Source organism: Diabrotica virgifera, chromosome 2 (genome assembly GCF_917563875.1).
Source record: "Diabrotica virgifera virgifera chromosome 2, PGI_DIABVI_V3a".
NCBI classification, from domain to species: Eukaryota; Metazoa; Arthropoda; class Insecta; order Coleoptera; family Chrysomelidae; genus Diabrotica; species Diabrotica virgifera.
In genome coordinates this window covers 10784131-10806360 of record NC_065444.1, presented here as the reverse complement: position 1 = coordinate 10806360, position 22230 = coordinate 10784131, and the positions used below count along the sequence as shown (strand labels likewise).

The 22230-nt window shown below is 32.5% G+C and overlaps 1 protein-coding gene across 1 annotated transcript in view; it reads right to left on the bottom strand.

Annotated features, from left to right (window-relative positions):
* LOC126879961 (serine-rich adhesin for platelets) overlaps window positions 1–21698 on the bottom strand; it is a 960737-nt gene extending 939039 nt beyond the window's left edge. The window contains exon 1 of the mRNA XM_050643380.1: window positions 21532–21698. Coding sequence (XP_050499337.1) covers window positions 21532–21689 — 158 coding nt within the window. The 5' untranslated portion in view covers window positions 21690–21698. The remainder of the gene's footprint in view (window positions 1–21531) is intronic.
* Window positions 21699–22230: the final 532 nt, after the last annotated feature.

Sequence of the window (22230 nt, the reverse complement as noted above, 5' to 3'; positions counted from 1 at the left end):
CTTGAACGCTTAACAATGTCGAAAAAAATGACAATTCGCAAATTATTTATCGGAGTTGACAGTTACTAAGCTACATTGTGGCTTGGCAACACTAGATTATTGTTACGATTTCGAACTTAGCGCAAAAATTTATAGGGATTTACATAAAATTGGCTACAAAATTAAGCAGGATTTGAAAAAATTGAATTGTATTTCGTTTTATGGGGTTTTAGAACAAGCAAAACTGTTTATCAAGAATGACATTTTTCGCTAAAATTGAAAATAAAAAAGTTTTTCCTCTTGGGCACCCCAACCGTGGACGCACTGTATAATATGTAGGTATTTATAAAAACAGTACAGTGTTGTAAAGCTATATTTTGAATCAAATTATGTACGAAATGAAGTAAAAATCTAACAACACAGAACTGTCACATAAGTAGTGTACGATTGTCTAACATATTTAAATAAAATTATTATTTTCTGGAGTATTTAACTTAAAGGATTTTTTCATAAACTTTATATTATTAATAATAAAAAATGTTTTTGGTTATTTAATTAATATAATTCTAAAATGCTCAATTTAATCGCGATTAAGTTTTTCTTATTATAATACCATGTTGACACTTTTTCAAGATCGGTCAGTTCCGTGTGGGTTTCGTTATAGCTGTGCTAGAGAAATGTCAATTTTAAAGTTGATGTTTATTTACGTTAATTAACATTATAAATATTTCGGCGTATTATTAATATATTTCGACAAGAAATGAAAACCGATTGACATCATTAATTAGAATCAAGAATTAGAGATATTATTTGTACAGTAAACAAAAACAAAGAAAATATCTGACAAGTAATGACATTAACGTGGCCATGATGAAAAGTCACATTCTAATGATTTGGCACTGCTCTGACGTCAGAAATTTTGACTTACGTAATCTTGTTTTTGCAGTAAAAGGACTTTATTAAGAATTATTGAATAAAAACTACTTTTTTTATTAAATTAATCCATTTGTTTTCAGTTTCTTGAGCCAGCAAATTCATAACTTTGTTTTGCATTTGGGGGCTCAAGTAATTTGTATTTAAGTTATTAAGTTTTTATAAATTAATTTAGATAAAACAGGATCATATTTTTTAGCTAGTAAACGAAACACCTAAAAAATTACCTTTTTGGGATTCACTTTCATGTAAACTACTAATATGTCCACTAAACGCTAAAGGGTACCCCCCGTTAAGATAGGCAAAATGCCCTCACTCCCAGAATTCAATATATTTATTTTTTTACGTTCTATGCAATTAAAAAATGAGATAACGCGGATTTTTAAGTCGCCACCCCCCCCTTACCCCTCCCCCCACAGCCAAAAAGGTAGATTTTTAGATTTAATTTTTTTTAGTTGGGTTTCAATTGATTTAAAAATTTCAAAAAATTCATACATGTATCTGAGACTTTTACAGAACATGTCCATTTTTTATGGACCCCTAGGTCGAGTTTACATAACCTCAAAATTTTTTTTAACTTTTTAAAGCTTATAACTTTTTCTTGGAGGGGGCTGCAGGTCCAATTTTTTTTGCATTTTGTGTATTTTATCAAAAGCTATCTCTCTGATTTTTTCAGATTTTTCCGTTACCTGCGCCATCTTGAAAAATCCGGAAAACTGTTTTTTTTAGGGGGTTTTTGAGATTTTCTCCATTTTATAGACTGCAACATAGATCAACTCAAGGTTTTGTTAATAGATTATGTACAATTTGAAATAACTGAGTATTTTAGGACTATCAAAAATTGGGCAAAACACCCAAGCCCCCCAAAAACCATGTTTTTTTAAGTTATATAAGGGTTTTTGTTGGCTTAATGATATTTTTTGAGGTCGATACAGCCTAAAAATTTTGAATTTTTTTCATTTTTTTACTTTATATGTGATTGAAAAATAAGACTCACCGCATTTTTAACCCACCACCCCCCTCCCCCTGCCCCCACAAAAACGACAATTCTTCTATTTTTTTTATTTAGTTAAGTTGCAATTAATTTAAACATTTTATGAGGCTTCTAAAAAACATATCTATTTTTTATAGACCCGTAGGTCAAGTGTACACATAACCTCAAAATTCGTTTTTTTTTAAACGTATTTTTGACTTCGATCGATACTTGTTTTATCGATATTTTTTAGAACGTCCAATGAATTGTACATCTCTCTCGCGGACGACTGCCTCAATACGTGCTTAGCGCTCATTTTTAATTATTAAAATTAATAGTTAGTAATAAAATAATGACAAAAATTTCTTCAGTCTCTTGTAGGGGGGGCTTTAAACTTTTATTTGGTCACTTTCTGACTTTTCTAATAATAATTTTTAATCGAGTTATTAAGCCTTGAAAATGGCCATTTTCGCCTTTTTCAAATTTTAAATCGCGTGTAATTCGACAACAGTCAATTTTAGAGCAAGATCACAAGAGACCTTTTTTGTTCAGATTGATCCAGATAATCTAAAACAGATTTGTCCGAACTGAAAAAATTGATTTTTTGAATTCGTTTAAAACATTGTTTAAACAATTTTCCGACCGCGGTACAGGTGAATTTGTTTAAAGGACCTGTTTTTGAGTAAGTTTGTGCAAAAAAAACGAATCGGAATAATTTACCTAACGGGGACAAGCATACGTCGTGGACTATTTGCATCATGAGCCAAATGGTTTGGAAAACATTAAACGATAGATATCTATGTCTTGTATATATCTTGTAGATGCGAGTTACGCAATCGGCAACATAACCATAGGCTGTTCTTTTGTTCGCATGTAGCTGCCATAGTATAATATTTATGGCATAGAAGATATTCTACAAAAATCATCATGCCAGCAGAATATCTTGCAAAACTGTTTGACAATACAGATGTTATACCTGTAATAGACGAAGACAGCGATGAAGACTTTAGAACTGTTAAATGTAATACCAACGAATATAACTCTCCGAATACTCTATGAATATACCTATACGGAGCTATATATTCTTTGGTAATACTTTCCTCATTCATTTTATGGTGTTTTATGTGGCAGTAAACGTGAAGCAAAGTGTCATTATACGCAGAGATACATATAGGTTATGTAGATGGTACAAACAGATGTTTGAATAATTAGAATATGTATAATGTAAGGTAATATTAGGGTACCTACTAAATACAAACTAATGAACAAAGGACAAAATGTTTTGATTCACAAAACTACAAGAAGTATGATATATTAAAATGTACTTTTTGTAATTTACAATTTAATAATTATTAACTATTCTAAATGGGAAATAAGCCACAATTTAACTAAAAAATGATTTTATTAAGGTTTCGACGTCCACCACGTTGTAAAAATACAAAATATTAATAAATTAAACAAAAATGTAGCTTGGTAAAAAATCTTATCTTAAAAATATCTAATAATTTAATTTAATCTGACTTATTTATATAGATCGCCCGAACCCTTTTTTCAGTGCGTCACAGATTATCGAATTCTCTCTAACGCATTACAGATGGAAAATAAAATCATTTTTTAGTTAAATTGTGGCTTCTTTTCCATTTAGAATAGTTAATTACAAAAATGCCACCAAGAAATAGCTTTAGAACATTTTCGATTTAATTGCAAGCCAACTTAAAAAAATAAAATCGAAAAATTTACGTTTTCGGCTGTGGGGAGGGGTAATAGGGGAAGTGGGCTAAAATTGCGGTGAGTCATAATTTTTTAATCACATAGAACGTAAAAAAATAAAAAAAATATTCAGGCTGTATCGACCTCATAAAATATGATTAGACCCGCAAAACCCTTACAAAATTTTAACTAAGTAAAAAAGTAAAAGAAATGACGTTTTTGTGGGGGCAGGGGGAGGGGTTGGTGGGCTAAAAATGCGATGAGTCTTATTTTTTAATCAAAAAAATTCAAAATTTTTAGGCTGTATCGATCTCAAAAAATATCATTAAGCCAACAAAAACCCTTATATAACTTAAAAAAAAACATTGTTTTTGGGGGGCTTGGGGTATTTTGCCCAATTTTTGATAGTCGTAAAATACTCAGTTATTTCAAATTCTACATAATCTATTAACAAAACCTTGAGTTGATCTATGTTGCAGTCTATAAAATGGAGAAAATCCCCAAAAAACCCCTAAAAAAGTTTTCCGGATTTTTCAAGATGGCACAGGTAACGGAAAAATCTGAAAAAAATCAGAGATATAGCTTTTGATAAAATTTACAAAATGCAAAAAAATTTGACCTGCAGCCCCCTCCAAGAAAAAGTTATAAGCTTTAAAAAGTTAAAAAAAAAATTTGAGGTTATGTACACTCGACCTACGGGTCCATAAAAAATAGACATGTTTTATAAAAGTCTCAGATACATGTGTGAATTTTTTGAAATTTTTAAATCAATTGCAACCCAACTAAAATAAATTAAATCTAAAAATCTACCTTTTTGGTTGTGGGGGAGGGGTAAGGGGGGGTGGCGATCTAAAAATCCGCATTATCTCATTTTTTAATTGCATAGAACGTAAAAAAATAAATATATTGAATTCTGGGAGTGAGGGCATTTTGCCTATCTTAACGGGGTGTACCCTTTCACCCGGAAAGAGTAAGAGTTACGTCAATTACCCGCTTCATTACTTCCTTCCAAATTCAATATTTTGATGCTTATCAGAAAAATATGTTTTGGTCCCCAATTTAAAGAAAGCAGAAGTATTCAGCTTGAAGGCTTTAAACCCGCAGGGTCCGCCTTGCGGGCTCTGCGGGCTTGTCAGCCACGCCACTGATCAGATCACCTTTGGTTTCTACTCCAAAGTTTTACCTACAACTCGTCTGCAGTTCCAGAAGAGTTGCGTAGCTCTGTTCATTGGGTTGTTAATATGATTATTTCATTCATAGGAGATTCTGACCAATAGAAAGCTACAGAAATAAAAATTAAACTGATAATTTTTGATAATTTCCCGTCGTCAAGTATATTACGTCAGATGTCCTTCGTTGCTACGAAAAAATACATTCAGTGACATTAATGACAATTAATGTTTTAAAAATTATAAAAGTGATGACTTTCAACCGTCAAATATTTATAACAACTGTGTGTTTAATTGTACTAATTTGTACTTACATAAATAAATTACAATAAAATTTTGGTTTTGAACAGTTTTATTCATGAAATAATCGCAACAAATTGCACTCGATCTCTGAAACTCATATAGAATTTTTGCTCTCGTGACACTTTGACATAATTTTACTCGAATTCGGCTCGTGGAATTAAAACTGTCAACGTGTCACTCGGGAAAAATTCAATAATTTTAGAGCTCTTGTGCAATTACTACTGAGTATTCCAGTTGAGTTTGGAATTCAGGGTTACCCCTAGATACTTGACCTCATTGGTTCTTTCTAGTTTCTCACTAAATAATTCCAGCTCACTCAGTCCGGTAAGCTTCCTCTTATTAGTGAAGGATACTAATTTGGTTTTGGAAGGGTTCACAGAGAGGTTTTCTTTCAATTACCATTCCAAAGATATATTCACTTACTATCAAGATCAACCACAAATAAAATACGCAGAAGATTTAAAAAATGATGTGGATTTTCGATGAAAAGTTAAATGGAACAAATGGACGGTGTGGAAATTGAAAAAACAAGTATCAAAAACAATACAAAGTTTCTTTAGTATACGACAGAAGAATATAAAAAACTCATACAGAAGTAAAAACTTCAAGTTGTATACTGGTATAAAATCGTTTATTAAAAACTTCATAAAATGCCATCCAAATGGATTGCAAAACGTTTTCGTTCTAAGTCAGAACATCTTCAGTGCCTAGAATGAAGTATTTCCACGTTCGATTAAAACAAAAAGTTAATACTTACATTCTGCTGAGTAATTGGAACTAGCACACTATTTAAAGTGGTAAGCTCATAATATATGGTTTACATAGTATATTTTAAGAAAATCTGGTGACTACAAGTCGATGTTGATTAAATTAAATACATGCTCAAAGGGCAACATGTTTCCCTGCTCGAAAATACTAGGTTCTTGCCAGTTCAATAGGCACAGTTCTGTGATACTATGTAAACCTGTATACTATGTAAACCATATATTATTATGAGGTTACCACTTTAAATAGTGTGCTAGTTCCAATTACTCAGCAGAATGTAAGTATTCTCCACATGTTTTTTCTTATTACCAGTCACAATTTTAACTTTTTGTTTTAATCTAACGTGGAAATACTACATCCTAGGCACTGAAGATGTTCTGAATTAGAACGAAAACGTTTTGCAATCCATTTGGATGACATTTTATGAAGTTTTTAATAAACGATTTTATACCAGTATACAACTTGAAGTTTTTACTTCTGTATGAGTTTTTTAAACTATGGTATACAGCCAACTATTGGGATTTTCCATTGATTTTATAGAATTTTATTTTTGATATTTCCATTGATTTTCCATATATTCTGCGACTGTATCGATTAGAAGAAAAAAAAAAACAACAAATTTAACAACACTTTAAGATAATAAATACACACATACCTAGTAGATCTAGTTTATATTCAATGACCCAAAACACAAACAAAACTAATTCCAAACTAGACCAGGTTCCATTAAACCTCCGAGAAATAGCTTCGATCCCTCTTGTGCGAAACTTGTGCCAAGAAAAGTTTTGTATATCTTTCACAGTTTTCTGGAGAGCAGAAATATTTATTTTGTATTATACCGTCGCTCAGTTCAGCTCAAACGGATATATAAGTATACACTCCGTTTCCAATTGAGTAAACTTTATAACTGAAACGGAACACAAATAATGACATAGGACAGCCTTAGTTGGATACGAATACTAGGTGACCCAAATAAGCGGTTTTAGGTGTAATATGTAGTTGGTGGAAATCTTTTCCTAGATACTATTAAACGATTGTATATAGACATCCAACTGTTTGATATTATACAGAGTGCGTCTGTAATTTGGAATAAATTCAATATCTCAAATACTAATTGTTTTTTTGAAAAATGCCCAGACCCGTCGATTAGTATTTCAAATTGTCCTTTTTAACATACAATAATAATGTACACAGGTTGTCCCAATTTAGAGATATGACGTCATCGTTGATTTTCTTAAATGGCAACATTATCATTTTGATAGCTATTTTGATAGGGTATGGAAAGTTATACATAACTGCAAAATTTCAAATTTTTATTTCCTACCATTTACAAGATAATAAAAAATAACAAAGTTATGTCTGTAACTTGGAATAAATTCAATAATTCAAATACTAATTGTTTTTTTTTAAATGCTCAGACCCGTCAATTAGTATTTCAAATTGTCATTTTTGACATACAATAATAATGTATACAGGGTGTCCCAATTTAGAGATATGACGTCATCGTTGATTTTCTTAAATGGCAACACTGTCATTTTGATAGTTATTTTGATAGGGTGTGTAAAGTTAGACATAACTGCAAAATTTCAAATTTTTATTTCCTACCATTTACAAGATAATAAAAAATAACAAAGTTATGAAAAACAAGTAATCAAGTAATAATTGAATATAATTATTCCAATTAAGCAAATGCTCATAATGTTGCCCTCAATTATTGTCAAATTGTCAAAGGGCAACATTATGAGCATTTGCTTAATTGAAATAATTAAATTCAATTATTACTTGATTACTTGTTTTTCATAACTTTGTTATTTTTTATTATCTTGTAAATGGTAGGGGATAAAAATTTAAATTTTGCAGTTATGTATAACTTTACACACCTTATCAAAATAGCTATCAAAATGACAGTGTGGCCATTTAAAAAAATCAAACGATGACGTCATATCTCTAAATTGGGACACACTGTATACATTATTATTGTATGTCAAAAATTACAATTTGAAATACTAATCGACGGGTCTGAGCATTTTTCAAAAAAACGATTAGTATTTGAGATATTGAATTTATTCCAAATTACAGACTCACTCTGTATAGTAGGAATTGCACAGCCTTGTTAGAAGTAGTTACTGAATTCTACTATAATTAGTCAAACAAAGTCACAAAATTCTAAGAGAGAAGTTATGATGGAATTGTAAGAAGTTATAAACAAGTGTCCCGAATATAAAATAAACATTTTTGAAGTTATTCTTCTTTCTTTAGGCGCGATTGAGAGCAAAAATTTCATAATACTGCGCGCATGCGCACACAGACAGTAATAGTTCGTTGCTAATCTTTCAAGATAGGTATGTATGTATCTGTATCAGCGCAAATAAGTCATTAAAAGAATATACATATTAGTGTTTTTAGTAAATGTATTATTTATTATAATTTTTGGATTTGTCTTTCTCTGTAGTAAGATAATAAAATATTATGTACGTAGGTATAACATTTTTATATGTCTATTTGACACCGTGTTGTGTAATTATATCCGAAACTTACGTGTCACTTAAAGAAGCTCGGTGGCGTAGTTGGTAGAGCGTTGGGCTAATAGTTGGAAGGTTGCAGGTTCCAATCCTGGATTATTCATATATTTTTTTTAATTTTTGTTTGTTTTAATAAAAATTTTTTGAAAGTGGTAAATAAGAAAGTTAGTTTAATATTTAAATAAAATACAAATAACCTGTTAGGTATATTTACTTCGTTGAAATTATATAATAGAAGAATAACTTCTTACGTGCGTACAAAGTACACACACATTCTTTTTTTTTAAGAATTATCGCAATAGCTCTTAAGGGGGTGGGTACGTATTTTCGGCTGCAATGCTATTCAAATGGGGAATTATTTTTTTCGAATCCTGAGAAAACCAATAAGTATTTTTGAGAAATTTAAATTCAGAATGAAAGATTACGTTATTAGCGAGGGCCGAAAGTCCCTGAGAACTTATATAATGTTTATTTTAATAAGTTACAGGGGTGAAAAACTAAGAGAAAATTTAGTGTGATTTTTAATTTCAAATATCCAGGGCCGGCCCGTCCATATAGGCGAACTAGGCGGCCGCCTAGGGCGCAAAATCCGCCTAGGGCGCAAAATTAGGGACGTAGTACTTTCTCATGTAGTAGTTGTGTAACTCGCAGAGACAGAAAAATCACTGGGTAATGAAAGGTGAAGGATATTTTATTTTAGTTGTCTTATAAAATAAGAAAACGCAAAACTATAACTTAACGTTAACATTAATTACTCGTTTTGGCAACCTCGCTGAGCGTAAGCCTACTTAGTGGCGCAGTGGTCGCGGCAACCCCACACTCTTCACTTCAGTCAAGCCAGCAGTCATAGCGTGAACAGAATAAGAGTACTAGTCTGTCATTAGGGCGCTGCGTGTTATGCATTTTCACTTTTCAGTTTAGTGTAGTAGTGCAGTGTTGTTGACTTTGTTTGTGCATTGATTGACAGTAGTAGTAGTTGTTAATTTACGATAACAAAACTGCAAAAGGAAGTTTGAATTAACAAGTAAGTAGCTTATACTCTTCATATTTATAATTTTTTTCAGTCATCATATCATATAGGCCATTGTCATATTGTTGTTGTATATAGGCCTAAATCAAATCAAAATTGAGATTGTTTAATTATCATAACTTAAAGAAAACCCCTTGTGAACACTTGCCTCTGTTTCGCCTACGATGCCGATGTGATTGATTAGGAACTGGCTGCTGAGTGCTGGTCATGCTGGCTGCTGTTCTGGGATTTGGGCGAACTGAGTGGTTGTTTAATTTATTTAATATTACACAATATGAATGTTGAATGAATTATTAGTTTTGAAATCCACCTGGACATTTCTAATTTTGCTTCCAAATATTTATCAAAACAAATTATTTTTTGTTGAAAACAGTATAACTTGACTTTTTAAGCAAGAATGACCATTGGATTTTTTTGTAAAATTTTTTAACTTCTAATTTCTATCAAATTGATTTCAAAATTAGGCCTACTTTAAATGTATTTATAAATAATATTAAAATAATAGGCTATTAATGTAATTTTATTTAAGAGAAGTCCTTGCTTCTTGGGGGTGTAATCCTAATTTCATATCTTGAGTAAAGACATTCAAAATTTTTTCATTTTTTCAAAATGAAGTTAGCTTAATCCAATCATTGTTTTCTTTCCAGATATGATGTCAGGAAAACACTCGGGCTCTTGGTTTAAGAAAAGAAGACAGGAAAGAGAGGAGTCAGCAAAAAAAGCTAAAGGGTCTTTTGAAAAATATTTAATTAAACCAAATGACACAACTCTTAGGGAGGAAAGTTATAATGAATCACCTTCCACCTCTGGAAAAACCAACCAGCTCCTACCTCAAGAATATGCTACAGAGAAAACAGATACTGAATCACCTTCTACTTCTGGGGGAATCATCCAGATCCAACCTCAAGAATGTCCTAGGAGGATAACAGCTATTGAACCGCCATCTACTTCTGCAGAAAACAACGAACGTCAACTGCAAGAATTTCAAAATAATTTCGTTGAAATGGACGTTGACGTTACAGATAATGCAGTGGAATTACTGCCGGAAAATTCAATCTCACCCAAAGTTACGCTTGATTATGCTGATCCAGCGTCTTGGGACACTCTAAATATTAATCGCCAAACTTTACGAACCATTTTAGTAGAGCATGGACCTGACCAAGTAAAAGGAAAATTTCCGAAGGGTGTGAATAACAGAAAATTTTCTGACTTTCATTATAGAAGGAGGCTTCCAAATGGTGAATATGTGTACCGAGACTATCTTCAATACTCAAAATCTACCGACAAAGTTTTCTGTTTTTGTTGTAAGGTGTTTGGCGGCATAAATGTCTCTTCTTCATTAGGCAAAAGTGGTTGTAATGACTGGCACAATATGTCGGCCCTCCTTGAAACGCACGAAACATCAAATGATCACCTTCAAAACTTTGAAAAATGGAAAACACTGAAAAAAGCACTTAAAAAAAATTTAACTGTTGACAATGTTTATGAACAAAAAATAAAACAAGAGGAAATTTACTGGCAGAAAATTCTAGAACGGCTGTTTGCTCTCGTCAAAACTCTTGGGTCCCAAAACTTGTCATTTCGCGGCACGACAGAAAAATTAGATGTTAATGACAACGGAAATTTTTTAAAATTTATTGAATATTTGGCCATGTTTGACCCAATAATGAATGAGCATCTAAGAAAAATCAAAAGTGATGTCAACAGGCACACTCATTACTTAGGGAAAAATATACAAAATGAGATGATTCAAACTTTAGCTAATGCAATAAATGCAGATATATTGTCCTCAGTACATACGGCTAAATATTTTTCTATTATTTTAGACTGCACACCAGATGTTAGTCACGTAGAGCAAATGACAATTATTATTCGATTTGTTGAACTACCAAAGTCATCTCTGGCATCCTCAACAGAAGTATCTAGTTATCATCAAGTACTTGTAAAAGAACACTTTTTGGGATTTGTGCCTCTCACTGAAAGTACCAGTGGTGAGTATATGACGGAAGTAGTTTTAGAAAAGTTAAAAGAGATTTCTTTGCCTGTAGAGAATATTCGTGGGCAAGGTTATGACAACGGAAGCAACATGAGAGGAAAAGAAAGTGGAGTTCAAAAGAGAATTTTAGATGTCAACCCACGTGCATTTTATGTTCCATGCTGCTCACACACTTTGAACCTTGTTGTGAACGATGCAGCTTCGTGCTGTGTAGAGGTTACTACTTTTTTCGATGTGGTTCAACGAACATATGTGTTTTTTTCGGCATCAACTCGACGATGGGATGTTTTGCGCCGTCATGTTCCAGCTTTGACATTAAAACCCTTAAGTGATACAAGATGGTCCAGTCGAATTGATGCACTAACGCCTCTGCGGTACCACTTGTCTCATGTGTGTGATGCTTTGGAGGAGATTTCTGAGGACACTTCTCTAAAAGGATCAAGTGGCAGTATTGCGAAGGTAGAAGCACTTGGATTACTTAAACACCTCTCAGACTTCAAGTTTATTGTTGCCCTTGTTACATGGCACAATATTTTATTTCAGGTAAACCTAACCAGTAAGATACTACAAGAAAAGGATTTGAGTCTCCAGAAAGCAGTTAGTCACCTGAAAAAAACCGAAGAGTTTTTGGTTACAGCCAGAAGTGATGTACAGTTTCAGAGAGTTCTGGTTGATGCTAAGGAAGTAGCAGAAGAAGTTGGAATAGAACCAATTTTTGAGAGGGAGAAGGTCCGAATAAGAAAAAAGAAGAAAATGTTTGATTATGAATCAACAGATGAATCAGCAAATGTTGCCAGTGACCCGTCAGAAAGTTTCAAGATTCAATTTTATTTTGCTCTTTTAGACACGGCTGCTAATGCGGTAAAAGAAAGATTTTCCCAGTTAAATACAGTATCTGGTGTCTTTGGATTTTTATACAACATTACTGATCTTAAAAACAAGACTACATCTGAGGTTAAGTCGATGTGCAACAACTTAGAAAAATCATTAGGAATTCAAAAAGATGGACGTTTAATTGAATCTGATATTGATGCTGTAGGACTGTGTTCTGAATTGAAAGCAATTTCTCATCATCTCATCGACTCTATATCAAGCCCTGAAGAAGTCCTAAACTACATTTACCAACACAACCTTGAGAATGGATTTCCTAACATATGTGTAGCACTTCGTATTTTGCTTACGATGCCACTTTCTGTAGCTAGTGCAGAACGGAGTTTTTCCAAACTTAAATTAATTAAAACCTATCTCCGCAGTACAATGTGCCAGGAGAGACTTGTAGGTCTGGCGACAATATCTATTGAAAGTGAGAGAGCAAGACAAGTAGACTTAAAAGTTCTCATTCAAGAATTTGCTAAGCAGAAAGCAAGAAAAGTGCCCTTAGGACTTTAGTTTTTAGCCAAGAAATACTGTTAATTTCTAATCTGTATTTAAAAGTGACTTTCAGTCCGAAGTTAATAGAACAGTAATCCAATAGCAAACAATATTGCAATATGTTAGTCAGTGTATTGTTTAAGACAGTGTTATAAAAGATTTGTAGACTAACTTTGAGTCTCCGTTTTTTATGATGAAAATTATATGTACAGAATTCAACTTTGACCCATTAAACCCATATGCCTTTGGTTAAAGTACGTCTTATGTAATTACATTTGCTTTTTATGAAATTAAAGTTTGTGTTATGTAAAATAGCAGTTATTTTATTTATATATCCCAGTCATTAATCAAAGGTTTATTAAATTAAATTAAATTATTAACATAACACAGAGTTGAAATACCGTGTCCCGGTAAAGTGCTAGTTGAACTTTTTCAACTGTAATGAGGGCGCAAAATTTGTTTTCGCCTAGGGCGCCGCAAACCCTAGGGCCGGCCCTGCAAATATCTCAATCAAAATAAACTTTTTATTTATTCTAAGGGACTTTCAGCCCTCGGTAATAATTTAGTCTTTCATTCTGCAGTTAAATTTTTCAAAAATATTTATTGGTTTTTTCAGGATTCGAAAAAAATGAACACAATGTCAGTGGTAATATTTTCCAAATCTATCTTTGTCTTACAACGCACTCAGTCGAATAGAATATTGTCAGCATATTGTCAGTCAGACACTGACAATCAGTGACAATTTTAAATATTTGACATGTCATCGGGAATATTTTTAGTGGTTGATTAAATAATATTGATATATAGTGTATTTGATAAATAATTGATTTAAGACGTGAACTTCATAAAAAGTTATTTATTGTGTATTATTTGTGGAAGATCCAGCAGAGAATACATCAGGATAATATATTCTGTGATCAAAGTATTTTGTTGTTAAAGATGTTCAAAGTTGTAAGCGTTCCATAGTAACAATACTTTATTAATAAAAAATCACTTTAACACTTTTCCCTCTTTTCTCGATTGAGTATTAGTTTTTGTTGTACATATAAATTATTACAATCACTGAATACATAGTTAGTGAAAAAATTATCACATTTATTAACTGAATTAATAATTTGCAATTATGCAAATAACAGTATCCAAGAACATTCAAAAGCCATCTCTTTAAGTTAATGATGACATTTTCAAGTAGAACGACATTCTGGTAATGTTTACATATCCATACCAATGCGAATTTTACTACACGTAATTTGCCGTGTTAAGACAGAAAAAATAGGAATAGCCGTAAAATATTTGCGAATTATGTACCCATGGCCTTAAGAAAATTAAGAGAGAACTCCATAAGCCAAAAAATGGTAACATAAAAAAATAAAAAAACTAATTTGTTGCCTCTCAACTCCCAACAAAGTATTCTTTAGGTTAAGTTAGTCTAGTGTATTATCTCCACGGTTGTTGATTACTGCCCTACATCTGTTAGGCTAACTCATGATCAGATCGTAGTGTCTTGCTGCGGTATTCCATTGCTGCACTCCATTGAAATGCCCTCAAACAGTTGCTGTCTTGTATTGAACGCAATGTTTTGTTCTAAAATGCGTCTCCCAATATGTCCCATATATGCTCAATTGGGTTTAAATCTGGTGATTGTGGAGGCCATGATAAAACCCCAATTTCGTTATCTTCAAGGAATGTTTGCAAGACCATAGCAGTATGTGGACGCGCCTTTATCGTGCATTAATTGAAATTGGAAATAAGTTTGTTATGCAAAGAGTACAGAAATAGGTTCGAGAATAATATCGCGGTAGTCTGTTGCATTTAGAAACTGCTTCGGATAAACGAGATTGGTTCTCACACTAAGAGTGATGCCACCCCATACCATTTTACTGCGGTTTTGCTGTCTATGAATCTCCTGCACGGTGATCAATCGTTCAGCACTGCCAGATCGTCTCCAAATTCTTGTCTGTCTAGTATTTGGTGCAAATCTAAATCCGGACTCATCTGTGAGCAAAGTAGAGGCCCACTCACTTCTAACCCAATTTGCGCGTTCTTGTGCCCACTGAAGCCGATGAGCGCGATTTTTTCTGGATAGCACAGACACTTTCACAGTTCTACGAGCATATAAACCTACTTTATGCAGTTCATTTCTAATGGTTTGGCAACTTACAAACTCCTGATGGATCTCTTGCAGCCTTATTTGTAATTGTGATGCAGCTATAGTGAAATCCCGCAAAGCCTGCAACTTGAGAAAACGGTCTTCATTATGGTTGGTTATCCTTGTATGACTTTCTGCAACGTCATCAGTTTCATGAAACCTTAACCACAAACATTTAATGACATTTTTGTTCATGTGGAGGACCTCAGCAACGTCTCCTTGACTTCTACCAGGTCTAAGCATCCTGAGAGCACGCCATTGCATTTCGCGATTTAAGTGATGTCTCTCCATTATTGGCAATTGCAAAACTAAATAAAAATCAAGTAAATTTAATTGAAAATTCGTCTTGATAAAAGGTATATTAATTGAAAACCCCTAAAAGGGCTATAAATATAAAAACAAAACGTTTTCGCTCTGTAACAAGAGCATCATCAGTGTTACAAGAACATGCTGAGCTACACAAAAATACTAAGGTTAAAATCTTCTAAAAATAGACTAAATGTCTTATAAAAGTGTATAGATAATTAAATCCAAAGGATAGATATAATTGGTAAGGATGTATAAATAATTAAATCCAAAGGATGGATATAATTATGTATACACTTTTATAACACATTTAGTCTATTTTTAAAAGGTTTTAACCTTAGTATTTTTGGGTGGCTCAGCATGTTCTTGTAATACTGATGATACTCTTGTTACAGAGCGAAAACGCTGTGTTTTTATATTTGTAGCGCTTTTAGGGGCTTTTTAAATAAATATACCTTTTACCAAGACGAATTTCTCATTAAATTTACTTGTAATTAATTTTATACAGCCAGCTACAGGAAATTATTCCTTATGGATATAAATAAAAATCCACATAAACACCGAAAATCAAGTACCAATAAATAAAAAAAAGGTTTTCTTAAATTATTTATAGCTGTTCTTGTCAGCATTACCGTTCAAATTGGTACAATAATTCAAAAAAGCAACAAAAAATATTAAAATCATAAATTTATTTTTGTATTTGTAGCTAACATTGATTTAAAGCTGTTAATATAGGTTTATTTTGATTGATTGACCCCTACTAGATTATTTTGATGTATGTATAAGATTTTGCGCCTATCGCCTTAAGAGATTTAAATGCATTTCCTACAATGGATCCTTTTTTATATATAAGACTCACCCTATACAACAATGCGGAAAAAGGAAAGGAAAGTAAACCCAAAATTTCCTGTCTCTGACATGGGATAATTTTATTAATGCTTATTGAATCCGTTCAAACGACAAGAACGATGAGACGGTAAATTTAAGCAGTCGTAAAGTAAAAATAAGGTAGGCAGTAGGCACCCAACGTAAATAATACTAATGCAAATGGAACGTTTTAAATTTAACATCCTCAAGTTAAATAAAAAGTTTGAATGAGCACACTTCCGAATCATCTTTCAATCTAGGTTAACGTTAAAATTGGCTCTAATAAAAAACTCCTGATAATACGAGGCTTGCTGAAATTGAAACACATCCTATTGGAACATTCGAAAAACATCAAAAATCTTAAATACAAGAGATGATTCATTTAATAACAAAAAATTTTTGAAAAGAACCGTTTTAGCAACCAAGCCATTTCTTCTCTGACCAACAGTGGCGACGCGTGACTTTTTCGAAAGTGTTACCAAAACCAGATGTAAAAAAATCTTATTTAAAGAAATTATTTTGCACCTCCCAAATATAAGTTTTTTGTTTTTAATCCTGTGGGATAAAATTAAACAAATCACTATTTCCAAATTATATATATATATATATATATATATATATATATATATATAATATAATATAGCCTTCAAAACAACAGTAGTCATACCAATATACAAAAATGAAGACAAAACTCTTGCTGCAAACTATCGACCTATATCTCTTATTCCGCATATTTCTAAAATATTTGAATTATTATTGAAAAATAGGCTTACAGCATATATAAAAAAATATAATTTAATTTCCCCTTACCAATTTGGTTTTAAGCAAAATACTTCCACCCAAGATGCCATTGTGAATTTTACATCCAAAGCATATGAAGCACTTAACAAAAATAAAGTTTGCTTATGCGTATTTCTTGATTTGGCCAAAGCTTTTGACACTTTTAGTCACAATAACCTCTTACAAACCTTAGAGAAAATTGGTATAAGAGACAACTGTTTACAATTATTTAGAAATTACCTCTCTGAGAGACAACAGGTAATAAGGGTCTCCGAAGTAATAAGCGGACAAAGAGGTATAACATATGGAGTGCCACAGGGAACAATATTAGGTCCTGTCCTGTTTAATCTATATATAAATGGATTATTTTCATTACAGAGTACAGGGCATATAATTGGGTTTGCTGATGATACTGCTATTATTTATGATGCTGAGAATTGGTATGAATTAAAAACAAAAGCACAATATGATCTACAACTAATAAAAGAATGGTTTGACTACAAAATACTAACAATTAATTTTAAGAAAACTGTTTATCTACCAATATTTAACTCTAACTTGACTACTGATCTTTTCAAACCCCTTCAAATATCACATAATAAACAAAATTTTTATATTAAACCCGTAACAAATGTTAATATCTAGGAGTTTTTATAGATACACATCTAAAATGGGACTTTTACATTAAACATATCATTAAAAAGCTACAGTTTATCCTGTATAAGTTTAAAAAACATCTTAAAAAACACATACTTAATATATACCTTCGCACACTATATTACGGACTAGTAGAAAGTCATCTCCGTTATGGTATACTGGCTTGGGGAAGAGCCCTGAAAACACACATTCTCCCACTGGAAATCATACAAAGAAGATTTCTGAAAATTATTATGTCTAAACCATACACCTACTCTACAGATAGATTATATAAGGATAGTAATATATTTGACTTGAAACAATTATACTTTCTTTGTGTGTCTTTAAAATATCACACCATGAAAACAGACAACAATTTACCATCACATGAGCAGGATACAAGAGGCAAACACCTCTATATGACTCCGAAAATGACAAAGTCCTTCTGTCAAAGAAGTTTTCTATTTCTAGCCCCAAAAATATATAATCATATCCCCAGTGATATCAAAAATACTAAGAATGTTCTTCTATTTAAAAAGAAATTAAAATAATTTCTGATGGAACAAACAAGAAATTTTTGTGACATCATTATAGTAGCTTAAATTTACATACATTAAAAAACAAAAAAAAATAAATGAAACTCTAGAGTCACTACCAATTTTTATACCTATATTTAAAATTTTATATTGTTTTAAACTGATTTATTTTGCTTATTATTTTTATCATATTTAATAAAACATGCGTATATACACCATTCTTCAAAAATATTACTAACTAATTGAGCCATACATAATTGTTTAAAAAAAATTAATTATTCGTGCTTTATTGTTAAACTAAGTATTTATTTTACTGTTTTCATTATATTATTTATTCTACGTATCATATTTATTAAAACATAACTGTGTATTTACAAAAAAAAACGTACCTATCAATTTATTGTATTATATTATATTGTATTAGGTTGCTATTTATGTTATTTATGTTATTTACGTTAGTATGTTATTATTTATTATTTTATATCCTATTTACCGAAACAGGTGTATCCACACCTCTCGGAGACCTTCGGGTTAATTTATTCACTTTATATGTAAATATCTAATAAAAAGATTGTACCTATTATTGTTAAATAAATTATTATTATATGTATTATATGTATATGTAATAGGTACAACAATAAATAATAAACAAACTAAACAGATTATTCTACCATAAAATTAACATAAAAAATGAACAAGTAGGAAAAAGAACCTACTTTGAAAACTATTGTTTATGTTTTAAGTCTTCCATTTTCAATTATCCCATTTTTTCCTTCAAAATTATATACAAAAAAATATACAATGAGAATGACTTTTCAAGTAGTTGATCGATTACGCAATACGCAGCAACATTCTTCCATGTTTAAATGCACGCACACTGTAATCTGTAGTAGGTACTAAACTAACGTTACCAAACCAAAATATGGTTACAATGCTGTTATAAACAGCGTGCCAAAGCGCCGTCTCTAGAGCCGTTGCTCCTTCAAAATTTTCAGAACGAGTTAGTCCCGAGCGACAGCGAGTATTATCCTGCGTTACCATACCCAAATGTGGTAACAGCATATAATAACGTGCAACGGATTCACATAATCTCGCCAATATTTTCGTACGTTTAGTTGGCTATTTACTGAATTAGGTACTATTAATAATATTTCTGTTAGTAAAAAATATAAATGGAATTTTCTTTTCTCTTATAAATGGAATTATTTCATAGTAGTCATAAAATATTATTTATTTGCAAGATTCTTAACTGTTACCAATGGTAACAGTGGTTACATAGACGTTTCACCAGTGCTGACCAACCTCTAAAGACGCCCTTCTTAGCAGATATAACATCTACGATACCACCTTTGATACACAACGAATTCAATACCACTATCCAAAAAAAACCACGTCCTGAAGAGGTGATAATAAACACCTATGTATAACAGGACAAATCGCAATAATCCAACGAAGACAAAATCCACTGCAAACCAAATCAACATTGAGGCTGGCCTAGAAATCAGTACTTCTCGAATTTATTAAGGATCTATTAATGCATTACAAATAAGTAAAAAAAAGACAAAATGGAATAATATATCTTCTTCTTGTGGTACCTGTCCGTTCCGAAAGTTGGCAATCATTCTGGTTCTGATGATTTTGTTGGTTCCTATACGGAATAGTTGTGTTAAGGTCTTTTTATACCATGCTGTCAGGATAGCAAGCCAGGATATTCTGCTTCGTGCTTCAGTTTCGTGCCACTTTCCTTCAATTTTACCTTGTAAAATGCACTGGAGTAGCTTTCCATCAATATCTTTTAGAGCCTCTTCAAAAATGTGCTCTGAGTAAAGCTTAAATATCAGCCGTGAAATTATGCTTCCCTGTCTCACTCCCCTTAAGGTTTTGACCAGAGGTGGGGTTACGAACACTCGATACGAATCGTATCCGCCATGTTTTACCATAGCGCCTTACGGGAAAACATGGCGGATACGATTCGTATCGAGTGTTGTAATCCCTATTCTGATTTGTATATTCTCTATCTATTCAAAGCACCGCTGATTGATTCCAATACAGGTTAGCTATTATTTTTACGTCTCTTCTGTCAATCCCTGTCCTCTTCAGCACTTCCATAATTTTTTCATGCCTGACTCTATCAAAAGCCTCCTTCTAGTCAATTAGACATGCAAAAACATCACAACTGACATCTCTACATTTCTGAAACATCTGCATGCTAAATAATGCCTTCCTCGTACCAACGGCTTTCACAAATCCAAACTGATTGGGAGCAATTTGTTCCTCGCATTTCGGGTAAATTCTTTTGTGGATGACTTTTAAAAACAGTTTCAGCAGATGGCTCATTAGGCTTATGGTCCTATAGTCTCCACAAACTCTTGCTCCTGGTTTTTTGAGCAATAGTACGAACTCAGATTTGAGCCACTCTGCTGGTATTTTTCTTGTCTTGTATATGTCATTACATATTTCAGCTATTATTTTTATTTGTTCTACATCTAATAGCTTTAGAAGTTCTGCAGGAATTTTATCAAGTCCCGGTGCATTTCCATCCTTCATTTGTCTGATAGCGGTCCTTACTTCTTCTGGTATGATTTCGAGACCTGAATATTCTCTTAAATGGTGGGTTCTTGTCCTTTTCTGAGGTCGTGGAAAAGTTTCTCCAATTATTCTTCCCATACTTTCTTTTTATCTTCTTTAATTATGGACATTGAAGTTATCATATCGACTTTGATAATCCTTTATTTGATGACATTGTTTTGCTTTTTGTTTCTGTTTGGCTTCTCTAATCTTTCTTCTAACGATATTATGTATTTTCTTATATTCGTTAAGATTTTCTTTGTTTTTTTTTCTCTGATCCATAAGTTCAAGTATTTCATCGGTCATCCACGATTTCCGTTCCTCTGTATCTTTCTTCAGATGCTGTTCTTTTATTTCTCCCACTGTTTCTTGTACAATGGTCAGACTTTCATCTATAGTTCCTGCATTTCTGCATCTTAGCACCTTTATATTGAGGCTTTCACTCACCTTCAGTTGATCATTAGAATCTTTCAGTTTTCTAACATCATACCTCTTCGACTTACTTGTACCCCTCTTCATTCTGACTTTGAAATTACCTTCAACTGAACATGTTCAGAATTTATGTCTGCCCCGGGGTATGTTTTGGCAGATGTACAGTTGTTCCTATCCTATACCCCTTATTTACTATAATCTGATTTCTCACAACCCTTCCCACAGAAGGGAGATATCCAGGAGAGATATCCTAACCCTCTTGTGGAGATATCCAGGTGTTCAATTTCCTTGGGTGTAACTTAAACCAGGTGTTTGTTATTAAAGTTATTACTGATTGCTTCCGCAAAAATCTCCAATGTATCTTCCAGATCGTTCCGGTTTGCTACTCCAAATGGTCCAACTGCAGATTATGTTTTGAATTAATGGTGTGTACAAACCGTAAAAAGCTTTAAGATAACCTAATTACGTTTAAAATCTAAATAATAAATAATTTAATTTGAACTCACCCCGGATCCATACGGACGAAGTCCTGAACGCTAAGCTTCGGCCCCGATTTGGAAGAGGGCTGTTTGGTGAGCGTCGGTTTCCTTTTAACATTGAATGGCTTGTGGGGATCCGAGAGCATCAGCAACCTATCTCTTAACTGCATTTCGTCCCGGCTCATCTTCCGATCTACTACCTACACTTGATTTCATTGGCCCACACTGGTCCTAACCGCCTATACATCTGCAAACAAAACTAAACTGAATAAGATCATTCTAAATACACTTGAGAGCAAAAAAATCGGCTCACTCAATGGTAGGGGAGCAAAGTATGCTAAATTTGCCAGTCACTCGAGCGTTATGGGGACCTATTGGGTTGTGATTATTAGGTCCTAAAACCAAAAAAAGTTAAGTAAAATTTTCCATTTTAGTGGGGACTTTCCATTTTTAATTTAATTTTCCATTTCCAACAATCGTTTTTTCCGATTATAGCGCCATCTATCCATAATTCGAAAAAATGTCTCGAATAAAAGTTGCTTATTTTGACGTAAAGAATCCAAATCTGCAATAAAAATTTAGGGGTCCCATTTAAGATTTTAAATTAACCGCCCACCCCACCACCGTGGGGGGTCGTGTTTTGTACCACTCGATAGATTTTTCAAAAAAATTTTGAAAGTATATTTTGCAGTTTTTCGATCTGATGTTCATTTTGCAAACTATCGC